Source organism: Eleginops maclovinus, chromosome 4, assembly GCF_036324505.1.
Source record: "Eleginops maclovinus isolate JMC-PN-2008 ecotype Puerto Natales chromosome 4, JC_Emac_rtc_rv5, whole genome shotgun sequence".
Classification (NCBI taxonomy): Eukaryota; Metazoa; Chordata; class Actinopteri; order Perciformes; family Eleginopidae; genus Eleginops; species Eleginops maclovinus.
The window spans coordinates 24,263,294-24,278,255 of NC_086352.1; the positions used below are offsets into that span (position 1 = coordinate 24,263,294).

The following is a 14,962-nucleotide window of genomic DNA, read 5'->3' on the forward strand; positions in this document are numbered from 1 at the left end:
GTAATGAAAACTCATAATTATAATTCCATCATTGTGAGGAATAACACACACTAGCACATTCAAACAGACAAACCATTGTCCAGAGAAATGAGACAATTATCTTTCATCACATCTGCACTCATTTCCTCCTTTACTGCATCGATCCACTTACCATTTGTACATGCACTTTGCAATCATAGGCCCATTCTTCTCAGACTGATTCAATTTGACGTCAATCAATGGAAACAGTGTGTGGTTCATCGGGTTATTGTATATTCGTCTTGATTGTTATGACCCAGCAGAGCCTGACGTACCTTACCCTATTCTCCAACTCATGCGCGTGTATGATTGGCATCCTGTTCTGGGTACATGTTCAGAGATATTCGTGTCGAATGCTGGACAGAAAAGAGGCTGTTGTGAATACCAAGCAGTCCTTCCTACTGGAGAAAATTGATTCACTGAACCTACAACAGTGGACTGACAGACTGTGTTTTTTTCAGCTACTGTGACCTTACACTCAGATTTGTCCAGGAATGTCCTGGTTATAAAATGGGTGTCCTAAGTCTGGACATATAACTCCTGGTTTTCACCACAATGTATTAGTCATTCATAATAATTTATCAATTGTTCTATTATTAAGACTGACAAACATAAGCATTAGCCATGTGAACTGAGCCAAACTCGAGCGTCCCCATTGTCAGCATTCAAAACCGCAGAAGAATTACATGTGTACATAGTATGAATTACAGTACTCAATCACATAGCATCAAAACGTAAAGACTTATTAACTAGCTGTTAACAAGCTTAAGAGATTAATGATACATTTTATTTAGTTGGCACAGTCTTTTATGCGTACAAATGACAATACAATCTGCAACCTTTGTAATTTTAGGTAATGGTTGTTAGCTAATATTGATCATGATAATGTTACCATATTGCATGTAACAATGTCAAATGCGGTGAAAACAAGCACAGTGTTAACATGTTATTGAATCAAATGTTCACACAAAATTTGGGAATGTATGTTTATTTTACACTAATATTCATTTTTGCATTATGTTTGGTTCATGCTCAAATCCAATCATAAGCAATTATTTTGTGTGCATCAAAATCAGCAGCAGAACAGCAGAGCATACAAAGGCTCTAATGTGTATCTGTTGAAACCCTGATTTAAAAAAGATTTACATTTGTTTTCTTTTGTCCCTGCTGTGCACAGATTGTTCTTTTTGTTATGCCTCTGTTGCTCAGCACTGCTACACCTGCAGGACAATAGATAAGGGTTGTAAGCTTAGCATGGTCAATACATGCAGTTCACAGAAAGACGTATGTACAGTATTTGTTTGTTGTAGCCTGACCTTGAAGTACATGTGATGCAGTTACTAACTGTAATAACCCTCTCTGTTGGATTTGCTTTTATGTCACAGCTTTGGGATTCAGCATGATGGCAACGGTAATGACTGTGAACCCATTGGGAAACGACCTTTCGTCATGTCTCCACAGCTCCTGTACGGCACTTCCCTCCCCAGGTGGTCCCGCTGCAGTCGCCAGTATATCACCCGCTTCCTAGAGTGAGTGACACCCATGCTGCATAAATACACTGCTGTCTGAAGTTTGACTTAGATTGTGTGTTTCTTTCAACATTTTAATCGCAGACAACTTTAATGCATTTATGTTAAGGTTGCAAAGGCCATCGCAGGCATACAGTTGATATTTATGTAAGCTCTGTGTGGAAAGATATAGTTTCTGTGTTACCTGAGGTCCTACACATTTCTGCATGACCTTCAGATTCCTCTTTCTAAAGAAAAAGGGTGGCTCCTATAGAGTACAGTACAGTAACTCAAGTGGAACGTATTTCTTTAATTATTTCTCAAATACAAACCTATCGAGCAGTTTCCTTTGGTTCTGCTGTATGAAGGGTTACTTATAAGGTAAGATAAACCTTTATTAGTCACCGTAGGGAAATCCCAGTGTTTAGGCAGCAACAGGAATCATTTTACCGTCAAAAATAAGTTTGCAGAGATTCACACAAAGATAAATAACAATACAAATGAAAGAATTTAAATAAAAATAGTATGTTATGAAATATAAATGACAGTATATATAAAATATTAACCATAGACTGTGTGCAAGTGCAATGCCAAAGTAAGTACATATGGTGCAGGTTGTTACATTACATTACATACACTTTATTAGGCTCTGAAGTGGGAGTGAATCCCTGATTGCGGAGCCTAAGGGCTACAGCTACAAAGGATTGCCCAAAGTCATTTTGTGGTCTGCCGCGGAGGGGAGAGTCTTTGAATGTGCTCTGAACGTGATCCTCCTTTAGTCTGTGGAGAGGTCAAGCTTCATCGACGTCGATTGGTACATTTCTTTTCCCACATTTGTCCTCTTAAGTGTGAGACGTGCAGTAGTTTTTGATTTTTAGATAATGGAAATCTTTAACCTTTTGGAGCAGCGTTTAAGTTCAACTTAAATATGTGGGGTGGGGGGTTTACAATATGTTGGATGGAACAGGAAGCTGGGGAAGTTGTGTTGAGAAAATGGTCCCAGCTTCCTTTAGTATGTATCTTTGTTTTCCACATGGTGTGTATGTGGTGACCAGAGGCACAGTTCTCTGCTGCAGAGTGGGCTGTTCAGCTGCTGCTTTCAAAGACTTGCACTGTGGTTGTGTCTCCAACGAGACCTGTTTTGAATGTCTGAGATCTTTCACCACATGCAGTTGCCCCAGTTTCTCAACAGCTCCAAGCATCTGGAATTCATTCAGTGGGTGTTCTGCTACTTGACAGCATTGTAACTCCTTGACTTCACTGTGGAGAAAAAAAGGGCTGCAGGGCAATATTTGCACTTGAGTGAGGGTGCTACACAAAAGCTACTGGTTTGTATTGTTGTGTGAGCGTCTGGGAGATGGTTATTAAAAAGAGGAGGAGACAATAAAGAGTTGTGTCTACACTTAAACGACTATTTCCCGCGCATGTTAGGTTTCTTTTAAAGGAATTCGCTGAACTGCTAGAGAGGCTGACACATTTTTCTTGTCAAGTTTCATAGCACCGGTACAGTATGAGTTTATTCCTGCTGATAAGTCTGCTGCAGTCACAAACTGAATGTGAATTTTGCCTAAACAGAAATGACACAGCAGATTTAGACAACAAATAGCTTTTGTAAATTAGTTTGTAATCCTGAATAACTTATTCGACATTATGATAAAATGATTTACAATGCTTTCTATCATTTAAAAAAAGACTTGCCTTTTTGTATTGTGAATGAGACAAATGACCATTCAAAGGAAAAGAGATGAAACATTCTTCCCTCCCAGTTTGTGTGTCCTTGTCTTTAAACCAGCTCATTTAGACATCCTCTTCTAAACCACTTAATCTGAATCCACTACTGATATTTGTCTTCTGTTCTCATAGCGCTAAACGGCAGCGCTCCACTCATTTTCTCTCTTTCATCTCTTTCACTGACTGTGGGACAAGGCTTCTATTGTATATGGCTTTGGTTGTCCCGCAGGCCTCCACTGCTCACACTGCTTCAGAGGTCAGGTCCGTAGGTGTTATTTTATGTGGAAATTGGAGGGTCAAACTCAGTGGAGTGGTTTAGATGTTATCACATAGATGGGCTACTTATAAAAAACACAAGACACCCTTTATTGTCCAGAGAATCATTTCTGAAAGTTGCAGGAGCATTTTTTACTCACACAGACTGGGGGTATTGCACACACTGTAACAGAGCATATTTCATCAGGGCTAATAATTATTGATAACAAATTACTTTTGAGATGAATGGATTCAGGTCACAGTTAATTAATGGTTATAAACTTTTCCAGGGAAACTGTCTAGACCTAATGTACCCTCTGAGCTGCATTTAAGTCTGGAGGCACTCATGGAGAACATTTTAATTGCTGCAGTTCAATTACTAGTGTGAAGTCATCACAAATAAGTGATATTGTTGTTAAATGCCAAACAATCACCCTCCATTTCTTTAAATCTAATACATATCTAGATATGTCTGAGGTTAACAGAAACAGAAGAGTATTATTAAAATGTTTTCATTGGTCGGACTCTGTTCCTCATTTTACATGGTATATTATTTATGCAATACTCGCTGCTTAAAGCTGCTCTAATTATTATTTGTATTAACAATGGCTGAAAGAGACAAACGCAGGAACAATAATCATCCAACTGCAGTTCCTCTCAATTCTACAAATACTCACAGTGATTGTTCAGCTGGTGAACTCAGTGGGGCTTTTAGCAGCTAAAGAGGCTGATATTTCTTTTTTATACACTACTCCAAGTCAATGCTAATACTGCTTTGTCTGCTGAATGTGTACAAAGGCCATATTGTTGTCATGAGATAAAAGAAGGTTAGTCTACCCCTCTTAGCTGCCTTCAAATTGTGCGAAAACAATTACAGCAGAACGTTTTCTTTGACGTTGTGACTTCTTCCAGTTGGCCTTGTTACAAAGATTCACAGTAATCACAACATGATGTTTTTGTGTTAAATCTCACATATGGAAGTCTTTCCACTTCGATGGGTTAAGAAAAGCATGAGAAAATGCACTTAATGTTCATCAAAAATAACATTTTTATCGCTACTGTAAACGCATAATAATAGAACAGCACCTGTGCAGGTTATTTATGTCTTGTTAGCGGCGACTCAGCCCCCTGTTTTAATTGCAGCTTCTGGCGGAAGATGGTGCTTCATTACTGTGTAAAGTAGCTGGGTTTTTCTAAAGGAACAACATCCCTTAGCATATTTTAAATGTATTGGTGCAAAAGCAAAGTGACTTCTTGGACAAAGGAATCTGCCTCTTGCATAATTGCCAGGGCAGCTTCATATTTGCTTGGCTTTACGTGAAAGTAATGCTCATTCATATCAGAAAGTTTATATTTTTACCACAGGATCATTACATTCCAATGAGATCGCTCATTATGGAAATTTGGGTAGGGGCTCATTTTGTAGTGACGTCCTCAAAAAAAGAGATAACCAGAAAGGTTTGACATTGTAACACATTTGCTATAATTGCTTCAAATAGTTTTGTTTGTGTTAAATCTTATAGTTGTTATGCTATTCCTTCTTCTTATTGCCATAGTAGTGTATTTTGTGGTGTGTATGTTAAAAGAGCTGATCATCTTTACCTGTATAGTGATTGGCAACGCAGCCACTTAGAAGAACGTTATAAGATGCCAACTCATGTTGGTTATTTATATGTAAAATATGCATAATATATGATTACATTTCTAATTAGTTATTTTCATTGTGATAACCTGGCTGTATCCTTGAAATAATACAGTATGGTGTTAATATTTATAATATATTTAAACAAAATACTAATTATTGTGACTGACAGACCTTTGTTTCATTGCCTATGGAAATGGCAAGCTATAATGAGACGGTCAACCAAGAACCTACCTTTTTCCTGTATTCCCTCCTTGGGAAGTCATTAAGGTAATGACATGACCCCTTTTTTTGCTCCCAATGCTAATGTCATAACCATTTCCAGACTGTGTTTCCACTGACAGTAAAACTATTTTCAGTTCAACTATGCTGCAGTACTAATGGCTGAATTCTATGGAGCCCAAGACATAAATTACCTGGCAGATAAGTCCATAGCAAAAGAGAGATGGACATACACCAGACTGTGCCGTTCACCTGTAGTAGCTGTAAGTGTGGCACAAAGTGCACTGACTAAGTCTCATCATGTCATCCTATTAATACTCAAACTGGTAAAACTGACTGGTATGAAGAGTATGATACTGAATATATGGACTTAATGATAATACTTGCCACACTGTGATGATAGCTAAGAGTCTGGTTATATAAAACAATAAATACAAGTATATCCACACGTTACACATGGTTTAATTTGCAGGTTTTAATTACTGTTCATTTTAATTTGGTTCTAGGTTAACAAACACCGTCACTGTCAAAGTGTTTATTTATTCATGTCACAATGTTTTTTGAGATCCTCCATTTATTGCACATGCAATGAGGATCGAGGTGCAACTTGCCAACACAAACTGCAACTCCAGTGTGAAAGGACTCGGGCTCTATAATATCTCACGTTTTATCCTGCAGGCTAGGAATGACTGTTTATGACTCAATAATTAAAAAGAATCTATTCATAGAGTGAAGATGACATTTATCCGTTATCTTTTTTCTAAGAAAAAATAGGATAATTGATAAAAGAAAATAACTGAATAAATAGGCCAAGACAACAAGACAACGTTATAACAATATATCACAAAACAATGATTTATGGTGAGTATAACATACAGGGTACCATTAAGGAGTCATTCAAACATTTCAAAACAAGGTTGACAAAAATAGAGAAAAAAAAGTTTAATCATTCATTGATTCTTACTTTTTTTCACCAAGCTTTTTGACTGTGCAATCTCATAAGCCCCCATGAAAATATTCATTTCACAAATCTGGCTGTCACGTTGTCAGCTTTTTCCATAAAACATCTATGGTATTGCATACACTAAAGTATTGGCTCAAAGACCTACAGGGTTTCATTTAATAAAAAGAGCCTGCCCACAAAAAATATGTTTCTTCCATTTGCTTATATTGTAAAGTATTGGATAATGTGCCATTGACCCAGTATGACCCATACAGTATATCGAGAAAGTGAACCATTCCTTCAGTATATCCCATAATATGTCGAATTCTTTGGCAAATATGTATTTCTGATAGTGTTCAAAACCAGAGCTCTTTAGAAAAAACAGCATTAGATTGGATTTATTACAGTATGTGCATCAACAGAAACCTATGCTTGTCCCAGAAATGGGATCTAGAAAAAGGTCAGAGTAGCTAAATCACTGATTACATAATTAGGCAGAACTGCAGTTTGTTTACTGGTTCTATTTCTAAAGACTCACATCAATGTCCAAGGTCAATAAATGTTCATCATCTGACAACTCAATAAGACATGAAACTTTATAAATAAAATCTGTAGAATCTCTGATGTATGCTAGTAAGGTATTGACATACAACTTATTAGAGAAGTTAGTAAACTCTGTCAGAGTAGCAACATTGAATTAGTCTGAGTTACTATGGGACATACTGGAGGTTTAGACAGTAATTTTAGGCAGTGTAAACTATAAAGGCTGATAGGGTGCTCAAAATACAATAAATTATGTTTGATAAACAATTTGTTGGTCTAGCCCGTTCGTAATAGACACGTACTTCCCGTTGACGATAGATACTAGGGTCATTGTTCAACTATTAATGAATTTATCTGCATCCTTCACACAAATAGCCCTGCCCTTATCTACGCGTTAAATCACAGTATCCTCATTAGCCATTTCACTCAATTCCTTTAATTTAATGTCAAGTTATTTGAAACATGAAATGATTTTTTTTTGTATGATTTATTTATGAGATTTTGAGCATAACAGATATACAATACACCTCCTACATGGAGTGAGATTGATACACAGATGAATACTGTGGATCAAAGTATCAACAAAGAGACAATTTACCCCCAACTCCCACCCCCTCCCTCCCTCCCTTACAGACAAGCATCAATGAAATAGGATGCAACGGATTTTGAAACAGATAATAATGGTAATGAAAGACCAATATTGGCCATGCATGCCACAACATACAGATTTACATATGCATTCAAATCATACATGCTTATATACATGTATACATGTTACAAAGACACAAACAGAATAATAACAAAACACTAACAGCACACAGAAAGAGAAAGAAAAAAATAAATTCAAAAACCCTGCTACCGTACTACAAGCCAAAGCTTATTGGGGGGGGGGGGGGGGGGGGGGTATAACCAGGTTGTCTAGATGTCAGGGTCAACATCTATTTGGAGAGATCTGACATGATCTAGGAAGGGCTGCCATATTTTATAGAATGTCTGTTCCGAGAAACGAAGAGAGTATTTAATCTTCTCCAGTCTCATAAAATGAAGGGCATCCTTTATCCATTGAGAGTGAGAGGGGGGACAAGGGCTTTTCCACCGCAGCAGAATGGCACGTCTTGCCAACAATGTGAGAAAGGCAACAAGCTCAGCTAAATAAGACGGCAGTGAGAGGCCAGTAGGTAGGACACCAAACAGGGCGAGTAATGGTGAGGGTCGGATATTGGCAGATGTAATGGCTGAGAGGGAGTCAAAAACGCAAGACCAGAAAGGAGCAAGGGTGGGGCAATACCAGAACATATGACTGAGATTGGCTGGTCCTTGATGACACTTGTCACAGTTTGGGTCAATGTCAGGGAAGATACGAGCTAACCTACTTTTAGACCAGTGAATTCTGTGGACCACTTTGCACTGTAAAACTCCATGGCAAGCACAGATAGACGATGAGTGGACCCAACTCAGAGCATGCTCCCAGGCGGCAGGGTCTATATCCTCACCAAGCTCCTCAGACCAAACGCTGCGCAACGAATCAGAGGTTGTTGTCTGATTTTTGATAACATTATTATACAGTATGGAAATTGAACCTTTGCGATTAGGGTTAACATCAAGTATTGTATCAACAAGAGAGAAGGAGGGAGGGCAGGGAAGCCAGGAAAATGATTGCGAACAAAATTGCGGACTTGCAAATATCTAAAGAAATGAGTGCGCTGCAAATTGAAAGCTTGAGTTAGCTGGTCGAAGGAAGCAAATATGCCACTAATGTAAAGCTGTTTTATTGAAACAATCCCTAGGTCTTTCCAGATCAAAAAAGCCCTGTCAATGACTGAAGGAGTGAACAGAGGGTTAGAATGTACTGGGGCAGAGACAGGTGTTATCTGTAGCCCAAAGTGCCGCCTGAACTGATTCCAGATTTTAAGGCAGCTTTTCACTACAACACTCCTGGAGTGTGAAGTTGGTGACGATGTTGGGGGGAGGCACAGCAGGGACAACAGAGAAGAGGGACTACATGAGGCTTCTTCAACCTGCAGCCATGATGGATGAAATGATTGTTGATTGATAATCATGATATATTGTTCAACTTTTCCGCAAAAACTTTGATTGATACATTAGTGATGTTTGGGCAAAAAGTTCTGGCAAAAGTAGGTTTTTTGCCTTTTCTGTCTAAAATCAAGGCATTTACAGCACTGTTGGCTGAAAATGACAGGGACTTGTTATTCAATAATTCCTTGGAGGAATTGTTCCTGCTGTCTCTTTGTGAAGTTGGGTGTCCAAGTACGGTTCGTTCTTTAAAACCATTGCTTGTCCTAAATTTCTTCTGCCTTCAATGATGTTCTTTGTCAAACAACACAATGAATGCAAGTTGGACTACTAGTCACTTTTGAAGGATAAATATGTTTATTTTACAGAGGGAACAACTTGAAAGACTTTCTGGTTCATGCCAGTTTTGTGCATCATTAGACCACACAACCTACCCTACCCAATAGCCACTGCTGTTACAACAGTAGGAGTGGTACAACCTGTGCCTCGACACCTGATGCGTCCATGTAACTGTGTCAATGTGTGTTAAGGTACTGGGTGTAACTAAAAATACCTGAAAGCTTAAGCAACATATTTAGTGGTGTCTCTCTTGGTAAAATAGTTATAGTTCTGTGTACTGAAACTCTTTTACGTAGAAAATGTTTAAATGTTACTTTGAAAGCTGCATTGGTTGTACATTATGTTTACAGCATTCTTTATTTTCCTAGCAATTGTTTGCAAACATTTCTATATTTGATCAAATGTGTTTCAGTACTATGTGTCTGACAAAGAGAATTCTATAAACTGTGCTAACCAGACTCTGTTTTTCTGTTTTTTTCTGCCCTTGCCTCACAGTCGTGGCTGGGGCTGGTGCCTCGATGATTCCCCAGTGAAGGATCAGCTCTCTCTGAACTCAGTGCTTCCCGGGGTCCTGTACAGCGCTGCCCATCAGTGCCGACTGCAGTATGGATCTGGATCCCTGCTCTGCGATGACATGGACGTAAGACTCTCTAAAAAAAACGTATCAAAACAAATCAACACAAAGCCATATACGGCTGAATGGAAAGTGCGTTGGTCTTCTATTATCTCCTTCTTTTCTTTCCTCTACTATTCCTTTGTGTACTGGACACTTTTGTCCTCATTTGTTCTTCCTATTATCACTTGTCTTGCTGTTTTTCTTCATCAACATATTCTTGCCACAAATTATGAATTATTCTTTTGATTTCATCTACTACTTTAAGCTCTCACAACAATACCCACAACCCAAGTCCTGCTCTGATCCCAATATGTATTCAGCACAGTGGGTTTCATGGTTTAGTGTCCTTAACAGATTTTCAATTGTAACATGTTTTTAGGAGAACATATTTTAAATGAATACAACACCAAGTGACCTATGATAAATAAGGTAGAGCAGCATAGACAATATGTAAAGTTAAACATTATGTTGTATCATGTTTGATCAGATCAAATCTTCTCTCTTTTGGAAAACTGGCAATGTTGAAAGAGACTTCAGTTAAAAAAATCCACCTGAAACAATAAAAGTGTGGGGCACAATATTAGATTTCAAAAACCCATTATCCATTAGACATACCATCCTTACAACAAGTAGCATGGTGGTAGATCACGTTAAATGAAAAAGACAAACGTGTTGTTTGTTGTAGTGTGAAGAAAAAAACACAGTTATTGAGAAAGTTACTCTAGTTATTAAGGTTTCCTCTATGCTCAGTATATTTCAGGATATTGAAAAACAAGCCCAATCACCTCTGTTAACTGCAGTACAGGTCAAAACGTTCTGTGACGTTGTCTACACATGCGGCTGTGTCCACAACATGTGCTTTATGGATTTTTTCAGATGTTCTGCAACAGAGGAAACCTCTTTTTTCTTATGGTGGCAGGGCGACTGGAATGGTCTCAGCAAAATCTAATGTACGGCTACCGCAACCTTCAGCACTTGACTGTGTACCCCTCATTAATATATAATGCTCTATGCATAAAATGTCACTTGCAAACACATGCTCTACAGATCCACAGTAAATGATGTCTCTGAGGTTTGAGTCTCTACAATAAGGATCATAGTGTATGTAATACATCTTTTAAATCCAGACTGGGACCAACAGATACTTCTATTCCAGTGTCACTAAGTATTAATGACTTGTTACTTGTACTGTATCTGCATTTAGACGAGCGTTTTAGGGTGAAACGCTTGGTCGTCTACCACCTCATTCATGAAGTTATCCCACCACTGAGAAGTCCTCCCAGGTCTCACCCACAGCTGTCTAGGTCGCCTGCTCTCTCTATGAACTTCAAGAATTTCGAGAACGTAGTTCATATTTTTGGTCTGTTCTTTACTACTCTCGCTCATCATTGCTGTTATCTGATGAAATGACTCTTGAACGTCAATTACAGCGCCTAAGGCGAGTTGAAAGTCCGCAGGGACGGACATGTTGATAGCCTTCTAATGTGTTTCCCTCGGTTTTCTGGCGCTTTATTATGCTTGTCACGTCATTTCTATGTGACGAGAAACGAAGTTTTGTGTTTTTCATCCTTTACACGGTGGCGCGACAGTGGAGCGTTTTCAAGAATTCCACTCTGGAGGGTGGTTTCACTTTCTTGCGTTTTCATCCCCCCAAAACGCCGTTTCCATCTAAACGATATAGTGCATCCGCAAAAATGTTTTGCGTTTTTAAGCCGTTTTCGTTTCCGTGTAAAGCCACCCTAAGACCGTAATGTAAAATGTATCGTCTCTAGCAAACTAACTGAAACTCTCTGTATCGTGGCGAATGCTGCAGGGTGATCGACCCGAAGGTGGGGGGACAGGTTGGTAACATTTCCCCCTTTTGCGCTTACTGTTGCTTGGCACTTGTTGCAGACTGGGATCTCTAACACCCCGTTTACGAAATCCAAAAAACTCCCACACTGGCGAGGCAACTCTTTTTGGGTGCTTGAGTGTCTCGCTCTCCTCTGTAATCTCCTCCGACATGGTTTTGTGCAACAGTAGTGGCCACACAGCACAGCATACACTGTGGTAGTAGCTGCTAGCTAGCTAGCTAGTTACCGCGTCTTCTTTTTCTGTTTCGTGGCGAGTGTGAACCAGGTAGTTACTGGCGTTGGATTATGTACGATATTATCATACGTGAATTATTTACATATCGTCAATATTTCATTTTTTAAATATCCCGGTTACCGTAAATACAGGTATATTGTGACACCCCTATTCCAGAGTAGACGTGGAGTAGAAGTAGCACTCCTTAAGTGAACATTGAAACACTGGGTTTTAGGTCCCATTTAGACTGAGAATAGCAAAGGGTTTAAAAGATTCCAAGTAAACCAAATTGAAATAGCCTACCACTAAAGAAGTCCAGTTTGAGCACTAAAGAGATATAATACAGTCCACAGCCAGCTTGTATTTTGCTTTGCTTCATATCCTGTCATCTTTTTTCTGAAGACAAACTTATGGTATTGTTCCTTTCCTTTTTATTGATCGACCATGGGTCTGAATACAATGCACTCAATGTAGTTATTTTATGTTTTACACTTTTTAAGTGTTGAAGCTTTTTTCATTTCTGCAGTACAAGCTTTTAAAGCAGCAACAAAAAAGACCCATCCAGTTGAAGGTATTTTTCCAATATGTTTTTATGTTATTTTTTTTTCAAGGTTTTATTTGTCGTATGCACAGCATATACAACATATATGTTGGCAAAGAAAATCTTATATCCCATGCCTCTCGAACAACTCAACATACATGGTGCAAATAAGATAAATAAAATAGTGCAAAAAGAGAAGAATATTTACAATAACAACAATAAAGATTTAAGGATGTGAAATATATACATATGTGGAATACATTGAAAGTATTTAAATACACTGTACAATAATTTAAATACTTTACACTGTTGAATGAGGAGGTATGGACAGATGCATATATTACATATAACAGATGTATATGGCAGATATGTATAATATATATATGTATATATATATATGTGTGTACTATAAACAGATATGTATAATATATATATATATATATACAGTGGGGCAAAAAAGTATTTAGTCAGCCACCTATTGTGCAAGTTCTCCCATTTAAAAAGATGAGAGAGGCCTGTCATTTTTATCATAGGTATACCTCAACTATGAGAGACAGAATGAGAAAAAAAATCCAGAAAATCACATTGTCTGATTTTTAAAGAATTTATTTTCTAATTGTTGTGGAAAATAAGTATTTGGTCAATAACAAAAGTTCATCTCAATACTTTGTTATATACCCTTTGTTGGCAATGACAGAGGTCAAACGTTTTCTGTAAGTCTTCACAAGGTTTCCACACACTGTTGCTGGTATTTTGGCCCATTCCTCCATGCAGATCTCCTCTAAAGCAGTGATGTTTTGGGGCTGTCGCTGGGCAACACGGACTTTCAACTCCCTCCCAAGATTTTCTATGGGGTTGAGATCTGGAGACTGGCTAGGCCTCTCCAGGACCTTGAAATGCTTCTTACGAAGCCACTCCTTCGTTGCCCTGGCGGTGTGTTTGGGATCATTGTCATGCTGAAAGACCCAGCCACGCTTCATCTTCAGTGCCCTTGCTGATGGAAGGAGGTTTTCACTCAAAATCTCACGATACATGGCCCCATTCATTCTTTCCTTTACACGGATCAGTCGTCCTGGTCCCTTTGCAGAAAAACAGCCCCAAAGCATGATGTTTCCACCCCCATGCTTCACAGTAGGTATGGTGTTCTTTGGATGCAACTCTGCATTCTTTCTCCTCCAAACACGACGAGCTGAGTTTTTACCAAAAAGTTCTATTTTGGTTTCATCTGACCATATGACATTCTCCCAATCCTCTTCTGGATCATCCAAATGCCCTCTAGCAAACTTCAGACGGGCCTGGACATGTACTGGCTTAAGCAGGGGGACACGTCTGGAACTGCAGGATTTAAGTCCCTGGCGGCGTAGTGTGTTACTGATGGTAGCCTCTGTTACTTTGGTCCCAGCTCTCTGCAGGTCATTCACTAGGTCCCCCCGTGTGGTTCTGGGAGTTTTGCTCACCGTTCTTGTGATCATTTTGACCCCACGGGGTGAGATCTTGCGTGGAGCCCCAGATCGAGGGAGATTAGCAGTGGTCTTGTTTGTCTTCCATTTTCTAATAATTGCTCCCACAGTTGATTTCTTCACACCAAGCTGCTTACCTATTGCAGATTCAGTTTTCCCAGCCTGGTGCAGGTCTACAATTTTGTCTCTGGTCTCCTTTGACAGCTCTTTGGTCTTGGCCATAGTGGAGTTTGGAGTATGACTGTTTGAGGTTGTGGACAGGTGTCTTTTATACTGATAACGAGTTCAAAAAGGTGCCATTAATACAGGTAACGAGTGGAGGGCAGAGGAGCCTCTTAAAGAAGAAGTTACAGGTCTGTGAGAGCCAGAAATCTTGCTTGTTTGTAGGTGACCAAATACTTATTTTACAGAGGAATTTACCAATAAATTCATTAAAAATCAGACAATGTGATTTCCTGGATTTTTTTTTCTCATTCTGTCTCTCATAGTTGAAGTGTACCTATGACAAAAATTACAGGCCTTTCTCATCTTTTTAAATGGGAGAACTTGCACAATTGGTGGCTGACTAAATACTTTTTTGCCCCACTGTATATATGTGTGTGTGTGTGTGTACTATAAACAGATGTGAGTAGACATTCACAGAGCTCAGGAGTTCAGCAGTCTTATAGCCTGTGGTCTAAAACTGTCCCTGAGTCTGGTGGTCTTGGTCCAGATGCTGCGGTACCGTCTGCCAGTGATGGGGGTCCTTGAATATCCTACCGGCCTTCTTCCTAAACCGCTGGGTGTAGAGATCCTCCATGGATGGCAGCTCCGTCCTGGTGATGTGCTGAGCAGTTTTCACCACGCTCTGTAGAGTCTTACGGTTGAGGGCGGTGCAACTGCCATACCAGGCGGTGATGCAGCCAGTCAGGATACTCTCGATGGTGCACCTATAGAAGTTGCAGAGTATCCTGGAGTCCATGTTGAACTTCCACAGCCTGCGGAGGAAGAAGAGCCGCTGTCGAGCCGTCTTGGATATGACCCTGGTGTGATGTGTCCATGTC

The 14,962-nt window shown here is 39.2% G+C and overlaps 1 protein-coding gene across 1 annotated transcript in view; it reads left to right on the plus strand.

Annotated features, from left to right (window-relative positions):
- Positions 1 to 14,962, plus strand: part of LOC134863314 (A disintegrin and metalloproteinase with thrombospondin motifs 7) — a 68,391-nt gene that overhangs the window by 14,766 nt on the left and 38,663 nt on the right. The window contains exons 8-9 of the mRNA XM_063881766.1: positions 1,404 to 1,547; positions 9,731 to 9,875. Coding sequence (XP_063737836.1) covers positions 1,404 to 1,547; positions 9,731 to 9,875 — 289 coding nt within the window. The remainder of the gene's footprint in view (positions 1 to 1,403; positions 1,548 to 9,730; positions 9,876 to 14,962) is intronic.